The sequence below is a fragment of the Paramormyrops kingsleyae genome, chromosome 23 (assembly GCF_048594095.1).
Source record: "Paramormyrops kingsleyae isolate MSU_618 chromosome 23, PKINGS_0.4, whole genome shotgun sequence".
NCBI lineage: Eukaryota > Metazoa > Chordata > Actinopteri > Osteoglossiformes > Mormyridae > Paramormyrops > Paramormyrops kingsleyae.
Window position 1 is genome coordinate 10,441,648 of NC_132819.1, and position 11,180 is coordinate 10,452,827.

At 42.1% G+C, this 11,180-nt stretch overlaps 1 protein-coding gene across 1 annotated transcript; it reads right to left on the minus strand.

The window, feature by feature from the left end:
• Window positions 1-6,264: 6,264 nt before the first annotated feature.
• Window positions 6,265-10,876, minus strand: hax1 (HCLS1 associated protein X-1). Its single transcript, XM_023803731.2, has 7 exons — window positions 10,684-10,876; window positions 9,558-9,805; window positions 8,986-9,149; window positions 8,796-8,862; window positions 7,087-7,214; window positions 6,874-6,976; window positions 6,265-6,661 (listed from the first exon to the last, which is right to left on the minus strand). The coding sequence occupies exons 1-7, from the start codon at window positions 10,752-10,754 to the stop codon at window positions 6,585-6,587; spliced, it is 858 nt and encodes a 285-aa protein (XP_023659499.1). The 5' UTR covers window positions 10,755-10,876; the 3' UTR covers window positions 6,265-6,584.
• Between the last annotated feature and the right edge of the window lie 304 nt (window positions 10,877-11,180).

Consider the following 11,180-nt stretch of genomic DNA (forward strand, 5'->3'; position numbering starts at 1 on the left):
GATGTTCTTCCCACCCAGCCAGTAAAAGGAAGAGATGTGAGGGACAGACTGCACACAAGAACATCTGCCAGCTCTGCTGAAATTCACCCACTCATTCATATCATGAGTTTTCGCAATGTCTGCGGCCTAGGTGGGCTTACCCAGTTCATGGGTCTTGAGGGCATGTCTCCTGTAGCGTTAAACTGATTCATATGTGACTCAGACCTCAGTGGTGGAGGCAAGGAGGAGAGCAAGGGGAGGAACAGGGAGAATGGACTGGACCCTGAGCCTTTCTGCACCAATGGACTGAGAGACAAAACCAGGGAAAGACACACATTTTGCTCCATGAGGTGCAAAAGCTCATGAATAAATGTGTAGATGAAAACACATGCACACAGGTAACTGGTGAGAGGCAGGATCACCTGCTCATGTTGTCCATCATGGTGAGCGGGGGATGTCCTGCAGCCAGACAGATACAGAGTGAAATGGACGACAAAATTCTACAGGTCAGCTTGCGATGCCCTTACGAAGCACTTAGCCTGGGGACTTGTGCCAAGGGCAGAGGAAGAATTAGAAATGGATCTTACCCATTGGGAGGCACTTGTTCATCTGTTAGGATAGAAAAGGGAGGTAAGTCTGGGTCCAGGTGCTGCTCAGTGATGTGTGAAGCTGCAGTGGTGCAGTGAGGGTTACCAGTTTCCTGGCTTTGTCTTTGAAGTCCGAGGGCAGTGGAGGAAAGGGCAGCCGGGACTCGTTATTGGCGACCATGTGTGACGGTGCAGGTTCCTGTGGAAGCACTGAGCAAAAGGCAAAGAATCACCGACTATATGAGGAGCCAGAGGCAGTATCAGACAGACATTGAAATACCACCACAGTAATAAATCTGAAATCTGTTTAGAAATGCTTATTCTCTAGTAGATTTAACTTTATAATAGTAATTTTCCTAACAATGCAGTATTTATCTCAGAAATAAAATGATCAAGGATGGTGCATTTTTTGTAATATCAGCAGACTGGAGGCACACAGAGAGCGTGGATATTCACCCGCGAGTCCATGGACCAGCAGGTGGAGCACGGTGACAGTCGCCACCCAGATAAGCATGGCGGCTTCCTCTTATTCCTGAGTTGCTGTTGGTAGGACAGAGTGCAATATCAGTGTGTTCATTTGCAACAATATAAAGTGGAAATTTTACAGAAGTATATCGGTTTGCTTAACAGTTTCTGCGAAACCATGTGTGGATAGTGATTGCATTGGTTATAGAGTCATTTTTTCAGTATTAGATTTAAAAAGTTAAATTAAAAAAAAAAATCTGTGAGAATAGGGACAATTACATAGGTGAAATGTTTTCGATGACACGTCCTGGTCCGTTTAAGTAAGGTTAGTTTTTCAGGCGGAAAGGGGATCTCACTGGCAATGTATGGCAGGGGTCCATACACTGACAGTGATTGATTTGATGATTGTGCAGGAAATATGTCAAGATGCTATGATATGTGCAGAATGAGCGGTAAGTGCAAACAAACAAGGGATCAGTGCAAACAAAATAGTGCTCAGTTAAGCTGCCAGATTGTGTGTGGAGGGCGTGGGCCAGAGAATCAGCACTACAAATACACTAGTGGTCAAGATTGTGGAAACACTTCTCATTTTTAAAGATTGCAGAGCTTTGTTCCAGTTACTCCAGTTACTTATGTAATCATCCAATAAATGATATTCGTAAGCATTCTCTGATTGTTTATAAACATTACCACCAGTATTTGTGTAGTAATTTTGAAAGCGTAATGGCCACCAGTGTAAGCTACTTTAGAGCACATTGACAGCTGCGGGGAAGAAGCTGCTCCTTAGCTTAAACCCTAAATTCCACCGTAGAATAAGAGGAAACTTTGTGTGGCTACTTGTGAAACACAGAAAAACATTTTCAAGAAAGACATATTACGCCGTAATACCAAGATTTGAATAAATAAATTTACTACCGTAAAACTAATAGCAGGCTATTCAAGCACAGGCAAATTATCTGCAGACGGGTTGACTGTAGTTTATAGCGAGATACATATAACGAAAAACTGGGCAAATTTTATTTTATTATGGTGACAGCTGCCGTATATTATATTATATTCATAATGCAATATGTAGGCATAATAGTAAGCTAATATGTTGATTTTCATTTCACATTGTCGGGGAATGCCTCTCCATGGCAACATGATTATGTAAGCAGACTATGTATCAGGTGATGTTATTTATTTATTTATTTATTTTTTAATGAATCTGTTTCTTTTCCAGTGCTGCCACGGGGTTGCGTTGCTATGCACTGTGATCTGTGCTAGCAGCTGCCTAGATACCGTGCAGTTTCCGGCATCCCACTGGTACCTAAAGGGGAATCACATCGGCACACAGGGACATTGCGGTGAGCCCAGCACCTTGTTCTGAGAACATCTGCAGGAACACATTTTACTACAGAGAACCTGTTGTCCTTTCAAGTAAATCTGCATAATGCCTCGTTAGTGTAGTAGTGTTTGATACCAACACAAATACGAAAATGAAACATTTATCATGTCAAACTTTAACAACACCATCAGTACAAATTCTTGCAGAATAAATATTTTAAAGCTTTTCCCTGTTATGTAACAATGTTCAGGGTGGGGGGGCGAATCCTGAGCACCTGCACCTATTGCCCAAAAGAGTGACAGCGCTTCCCTTAACCGGCCCAGGATCCCCCCCCCCCCCCCCCCCCAGCTGAGCACCTGCTGTAATGGTGTGATTTCTCTAATTGAATGTAGAATTAGTGTTAATCCCAAACATCATGATGGGAGGTATTATTAAACTTTTATTTTATACCACTATACACCAAAGTAACAACAAAACTGCTGCCGAGTATCTGTCTTCCTGTGTTTTAACGATTTACAATAATTTCAAAACATATGACATGTGCAGAGACATATGATTAATATGTTTACATTTGACTGTGGTTTTAATACATGCACATATGCATTACCTGGGTAAAATCTGTTACATGAAAGCTGTGCTGATTGTAGAGAACTATTTGTCTCAGTTTGTCATGTACATTTTACTGAAATTTTACAATTACTTGTGATATACTCATTTGAGCCCAATGTATTACTTTGTTGGAAAATAATTTCTTTTCATTATGTATTACTTAGTATTAAGTTAATTTCACTGAGTGTAGTTTAACAACAGTGGTATAAAATTAATACTTTAAAAATTGATACGTTACTTTGCCAGCAAACAATGAATGTCTGCTTCACTCACCGCTCTGTGATCAGCCGACGTCCGGCTTCTGCTGGCTGTCAGACACTGTGGGAGACGGGCAGCATCCGGCAGGTTTATGTCGCTCCCTGTCTCCTCCCACCTGCACTGTCTGGGTATCATACAGGTGGGAGAGGCAGAATGAGATGAGTCTCAAACCCTGTATACCTGATCCCACAAAAGCTGGGTGGGGTGCAGCATTGTGCTAGCATTTCACGGCTTTATGGTACATTGTGAATATGCATCGATCCCCATGCATCACTGTATGAGAGCTGCCAGGCTTATTTAGGCGCCTTCAGTAAACAATTCACCTACGGCGATGACGTGACCTCATACAAAACAACCGGCCATGCAGACAGTGCTGCATTGAAGTGCTCACTCTCTACCTCAAAAAGGACAATATTCACTGCTGATTGGGCCTGGAACAATAAACAGGCATTAGATCTTTACCTTGTCTCTGAGGAGATCATTTGTCTTTGTATTTTGACTTGAGGTTTTCCACTATACGCCTGTACTTTATGTTTCTTATATAACACTATATAATGCCGAAAATAAAGTTTACTTCGTTTTTTATGTCTCTATATGTATTTCTTGTTTTTCATTTCAAATGCAGAAGAACATCTTCAGCAAGGCACTAGATTATTAACCAACTTTAATTTTAACTGGTTCCTCCATTCCAGCTAGAACCTGAACCGTGAACAATTTCAACAGGGAAAATGACCAAAAATCACTCTGCTAAAGCTAATTAATTGGTTTTCCATTATTTCTTATAGGGAAAAATCGATCACAACTCGAACTTTTTTGGATTCGATCCCGAGTTCTGAACGGATTAAATTCGAGTTCTGAGGTATCGCTGTATTTTTACAATATATTGTCCTCCTTCCTCCCCTGCACTACTAGTGTCGCTAGGGTGACCAGGTAATTCAAGTCAGGGAGGACACATTGAGCTAGGACAGGATTTGTAAAATACCATTTCAATTAAAAGGATCTGGATCTCAGTTAAACACCAAGTTCTTGCTGGGTGCTGATTGGTCAGTCTCCTATAATCATGCATATGCAATTAATGTTAATGTGTAACAGCTGGATGAGTTTTTCAATCAAACTAGTCAAAGCAAAGATGAAGTGAACTATTTAGCCAAGCATGGGTGCCTTTCAGTTTTAAAGTAGTTTGTAAAACCTGGAGTAGCTTGAAGTGTCCTCCCTGACATGGATTATCTGGTGTCGCAAACTCTGGCGTTCACAAGGGAAAGGTTTACCTCTGGTGTAATGTCGAGTTTTGCACCTCACAAATATTACACAAATGGGGGGCCAAATTCACACTGATGATGTCACCATGTAAACAAACATTTATATCTCAGAAATTAAAACAGCACAAACAAAAATATTAACGGCACAATCCGGCACAAACGCGGCACATATGATTGAGACCAGTTTGGTTGAAATCTGAAACATATGGGGAGCAACTTCACGTAGGTTGAACACCTTCTGTTCCTTTTCCAAGGGAAGAAGTTACTTTGGTGTTCAGTGCAAATTGCCTTAAGGTAGAGTATATAGTGATATCAGATATTGCTCACTGATTGTAATTATAGGATAGAAGAATAGAGCAGCACTGTGCTCAGGAACTTGTGAAAGAACTAGCTGACCTGCTAGTGGTATCCTAGTTAATTTCGACAGGCATGCTCAGCCAGTGGCATCTTGTGGTTTGCCATGTGTGGAAGCCTTCATTGGCGATAAATCAGGTTAGCCACTTTTGTTCCTAAGGACAAAATTAAAGTGCCCATTGACATAGCCGTTCGTAACTGTATTGCCAAAGCACACTTCGGGAAAAAACACATACATATATGCTATTAGAGGTAAGTGAGAGAATTTTTTTTGTCGTGGATGTAATCTTAATATGTAATATAATAATGTTGCGTAGAATTTGTGTTTTCGTGCTCCTTAAGGTGAGATAACTAGTGTCTCTCAGAAAAAGACAAGACCCAAGAAAACTTGACTGAGCCCCTAATCTTTTCAATAGCTACAAACTACCTTTGCTAATTCTACATTAATTTTTGTGCAAATATTTGTTTTCATGTGATTAATCACAGAAAACTTGTTATACATAATCCCATCATTTTCCATATCTGCTTGTCCTATGCAGGGTTGTGGGGGGTCTGGAGCCTATCCCAGAAGCTATGGGAACAGCCCAGGATTGGGCGCCAACCCATCACAGGGCACACTAACACACACACACACACACACGTAGGGTAAACATATCCTTATGGGGACCGCTCATTCATTTCAATGGGAAAAATGCTAACGCTAACTATGACAACCTTAACCCCTAACCAGCCCTAACCATAACCATAAGTAACCTAACAAAATACAAGAGTTTTTGCATTTTTAGTTTTTTCATAGCAGTCACCGATTTTTATAAAATAGAGTTTTCCCTTATGGGGACCAGGAAACCGGTCCCCATAAGGGGAAAAAAAATGGATATTTATCACGTTATGGGGACATTATGTCCCCATAAGGATAGGTAAACCCGTACGCACACACACACACACACACACACACAAACCTGTTCTCATATATTTGTGGGGACTGTCCATTCATTTCTATGAGCAAAACACTAATCCTAAAAATGACAACCTTCATCCCTATCCAGCCCTAACCTTAGTAAGTAACCAAACAGAAGACAAGACTTTCGGCATTTTTAGTTTTTTGATTGCAGTCACAGATTTGTATTAAATTCAATTTCCCCTGAAAAAAACAGGTATGTAATCACATTGCAGGGATATTTGGACCCCACAATGTATATCTGATCCACACAAACGCCTACAGACAATTTGGCATCTGCAGTTCACCTTTGCGTGTTTTTGGGCTGGTGGTGGAAACGGAAGAATCCAGGTGAGTCCCCACAACCACATGGGGGAGAGACATGCAAAGCAGGTAAAGATGTGAATCCAGATCCCAGAGGTGTGAGGCGACAGTGAAAACCACTGTGCCGCCTTGTACAAAAACCACATTATAAAAAAACACCACATATTTGATATTTTACAATGATCTTGTTTATTCGAATCTAATGCTAATCAGAAGCAGAAACATTTTGGCTACATCGTGCCACAAAAGGTGCCAGGGAAAGCGTACTCGCTGAACAGTGACTTAGGCTAATGCCGCAGTAAGCAGATTTAATAATCTCTTATGATTTTATGCCCTGTTCGTTTTGTTCATAAAATAAATTAAATGGTTTTATACAACAGACGTGTACTACTGGGCTGAGAGTCCACCGTTACCCACCCCAGTATTACAGTCACATACAAGTAAGTAATTTTGGCAGACTGACAAATTTAGGTACCAGCTTTTATTCAGCCCCTGAACCCCCCAAAAAACTTGGAGAAAATGGAAGATGCATCCCCGAGTCCATCTGATGGAGGTAAGACACCTAAAAGAAAAATCAGACGGGACATAAACAGAGCAGAAATACATGGTCCAGTGCGGTCAATGAGGCTAATGCTTACAAAGAAGGGACACAAAAAGTGATTTAAACTATTGCTAACAAGGTTAAAAACCATGTGACAGAAGAGAGCTCAACACAGCAGGGAAAGCTCATCTACTGCCCCACTAGGGCAAAAAGAGCAGAAGGCTGACGCTAACCGGGCTCTGGTGGCTCCTGTTGACTCTGTGGACCTCTTGAGCGTGTGATCGTGGTCTCCTCGTTCCCATGGCTGTCTCTCACTGTACGCCTCTCCTCCACCGCCTGACATTCACACGTGATTTGAGAGCATCATGTAACGCTCACACATTAATGGTTACACCTACCATTTCCCCATTGGCACTGCTATGTTCACTTCGACCCCGGCAACCTACCCCGTCTGGTGTCACAACCTTCGTGATCATAACAGACTGCGAGAAAGATCTGACTGTGGGCTGAGATGGAGTGGGAGAGGGACTCAAGATTTCTTCCAGACCCTTTGTGGAGACCTGCGAGTCCAAGTCTGAAAAGAGATGGCAGTGAATAGTGAAACCTAACGAGGAAATGATAGTGGCTCAGGACAGGGATGACAATAAGGGCTTTATGTCACATTTACACTTAATTTCCCTTTAACCGCATTGGTTCACTGCAGATGGTTGTCAGACAGTGCACTTCAGTGTTTAGAGAATGCCAATTTCTGATAAAAGACGGGTAAGTAAGCGTAGTTCTGTGATTGCGATTTCATTCCTGGGTCAGCAGGAGCTAGCATTTTGGGGACACGATAAGGACAAAAATTCTAACAGAGGGAACTACAGGGCGTTTGCTTTTCTGGTATGATGGAATGAAGATTCACTTGCCATTTGTGCAAGTACAGGTACACTGGTCGGAGTTCTGTCCGCATATCCCATCATGCTCTCCTTGAGCACAAATTAGGGTGGCAAAAGCCGTAATCATGAATATCTAACACAATTACTCATTGACTTTGGAAATGTGCATTGACTACGCTTTAAAAAAACTTGTCCTTTTAATAATGGATGTCCTTCAACTCTAAATTTACTTCAACTAAGAAACAAATACATAGGAACTGGAAAAGGGTCATCATGAGGTTTCCTCCAGGTACCCCCAGCTGTGTGTGCAGTGCTAACCACTGCCTCACACCTCAGGGACCTGGGTTCAAGTCTCCCCTGGTGGGTGTCAGTCACACACACAGCTGGGGGTACCTGGAAGAAACCTCATGATGACATGTGTGTTCTCTCTCTCACACACACACAAGGGGACCACAATCACATGTGTGCGTGTGAACAGGTGCTTTAGGGCTGATCCCAGATCAGACCCCTGCAACCCCAAAGAGAACAAGCGATTCCAGGAAAGGGGTCCTCTGCCTCTATAACAAAACAGGAGCATCATCATGACAAATGTGGCACAATAAACACTTTATCTTATTTTGATAATCATTGGAAGCCAAAATCCCTAATATACATACAGTCAAAAGCAAAACCCTAACAGTCAAAAATCCCTCACACACATACATGTAATGTAGAGCAAAACAGTTCTCTCACGGTTTTGTTAAACGCAGGTTTTGATGAACATGATTAAATTAATTGTGACCAGCCTTTGACTGCATTGCCACATTCTTCTGATTTACATGCCCCCATGGCAGATCCTGTATTCTACAGGTGACAAGGGGCATTAGGCAAAACAAAAATGAGGAGAAACATATATTAGATGACTTAATGGTCGCCTATATAAATCTTCAAAAACCTGAATGTGAGTGTCTGCCGTTGAATACATAAATATTTTTAAACTTAAAGAAAATAACGAAGCTCAACCTCCAAGCCCTAATAACCACACCCAATTACTGCCACAGTGATCGACACAGGACTCATTCCACCTCAGCTGAGAGAGGATGCAGTCCCACAAACAGGTCAGAATGAACTGGACTATAGTTAAACGGTCTGATTTGGCTGTGTACTGAAAACGGAAATGAAAACATTTGGAATATAGATTTGCTGATGTTGCTCAGCCCATGATTCAGCTCTGTGAGAGTGGTGACTTATTACTCAACAGAAGTCATGGAGGATTCAAGCTACTGATTACTATCTACCTCTGTCTTCCCGGACTGCATCCGTTTCCTCTTCTTTCTTTAGTCTTCTACTCCACCGGTCATTAAACTGTCAAGCCAGGAGGGTCAGAGCAGGGAGAAGAAAAAGTCAAGATGGGAAAGTAAAGGGCAGAGGTCACACTGGCACATGGCACGGATTTCCATAAGTGTCCAAAATCATAGCATGATGCACCTTGGAGAAGGGCATCCAATGGCGTGAAGGGGGCGGGTCGGTGGGCGGAGCTGCAGGTTGGTCAGGGGATTTCAGCATAAAGTCTCTAAGGGAGCCAGCCTTCCCACCTCTGCCACTGTGCTCCATGTTGTCCTCGGGAGGCGGGGCCTCAATCTGAGGCACACCTGTAATGGAGAGTCAAGAAGCTGACAATGATGTCCCTCACAGTCAAGGTGACATTAAACCTACTAAATTATAAAAGAAGAGAGATGGGGTGAAAGAACGGTGTGTAAACAAATGGTCCATTTATTTCCAAGTAAGTGACATTTCCAGTAGGTCTTTTTCCCCATGTTGCACCACAGAAATACAAATTCAGCAATGAATGACAAGAAAAATCATGCATAAGGAGAGAAATGTGTCGATATTTTATAGAGTTACATAGATCAAAGGTAAAACTCCTGATAAAAACAGACAGACACTTAACGTAAATAAATGGCAAAAAAACGGGCGGTAGGTGAGAAGGTGTGTGATAGTTTCAGGGTGAATAGTACAGGTGTAGAGAGTCTGAAATGCCTGAAAGCAAGAGTCAGTACCAAAATGCCGGAAGCCTGGCTGGCGATCCCATGTGTTCAGAAAGGAGAAGACCTCCTCCATTTCCTGCAAGACTTGGCCAAACACCTGGGGCTCCTCAATGCGAAATCCAGATGGGCCAAAACTGAACCCAAACCTCAGGGCATCATCAAAGGGATCGTGCTGCCTAGCCTCATAGGCACTGCCAAAGTCATCATCCTCATCATCATCCTCATCATCATCATGGGTCAAGCCATCAAAGAATGGATCCCTGACAAAAAAAAACAGCATGTCAGAGTGGCCTGGCCTGGTCTTGTCTGTGCCCTGCGTGTGGGGGCAGGCCCAAGGCTTGCTCCTGCTGTACTACGTAAGTGACACATAAGATTAATAAATAGCTGGACGTTTCTAATGTCATTCTGGGAACCAATGAGAGTTGTAAACAACATTTTAACTAGCATTAAAACGTTTAGTTGCAAGTAATTTGATATGTACATCAGTATCAAGATTAGGTATTTTAATTCCTTTCTCTAAAAATGAGGCAACTTTTAGAGTTCAGCTACAGCATATAAATAAGCAGTTTTGAAGCTAAACATAAGAAACATAGCGCGACCCTAGCACACGGCAGCTAGTTTTATAGATTATACATTGCAGGTTGTCAGTTTCCATAGCTAGCACAGAATAAAAGAATTGTATATAAAACTATAACTCATTTAATTTATCCAGTCGTCGTTTCAGCTTCAGTTTCACTTACGTTGTCACGGCGAAGCTGCTTTCCAGTCATACGGACATGCCTTCTTAGCTAATAATTCTCGACCTTTTGTATTGATAATACACTAAATCTATCGAGTTTAACAGAAACATATTTTAACAAGGAACTACGAACAGCTGAAGTCAGAGACACTATCCCACATCGACAGCCGATATCGGCCATTTAGCTCAGCATCTGCTATAATGTAGCAAAGTGGGGAATGAAACTACTCCATTTTACTGTACAGGATCAAAAATGAGACCAGAAATACAACAGATGATAACTGTGGTTGGGTATTTTTCAATTAAGGTTTTTTATACGTCAGTTAAACGCATCGTTGATGTTGGCTACTTTGCTAATTAACCTTAAACCTCCGTTCAGCGTTTTCCACAAATTCGTACCTTCGGCCGGATCCACTGTAGCGGCCACCGGGAACCCCGAAAAAACCACGGAACAAATCAAATATGCTCATTTATGTTTCCAAGATAATCGGACATTTAATCAGGCCATCAAGCCAGGGTTGTTTACAGACGTGACGATGTTACGCTGTTGCCGTACATCGAGCCAGTGCTGGGCTGCGCGGACAAAATGTCAGATGAGTTTGGTTACGTAAGATTCGCTAAATCTGCTTGTGAACAGCGCTGCGGGTCTAGGGTGTAGCATCCGGGTATATAGATAGCTTATAGCGTAGTATTAGTCCCCCAACCCTTTTTTTTTAGAGAAATATGATGAAAATCTTCCACGACTGTGCAAACGAAAGGAGTATACTTAAGTGTAAGTGTGGTTTATACATTTTTTAATGTTTTACAATGCTGGTCATTTCCACCGTATGATCCATTTGTTTTCAATACTCGCTTGACCTATGCAGGGCCCAAGATGAGGCGCCAACCCATTACGA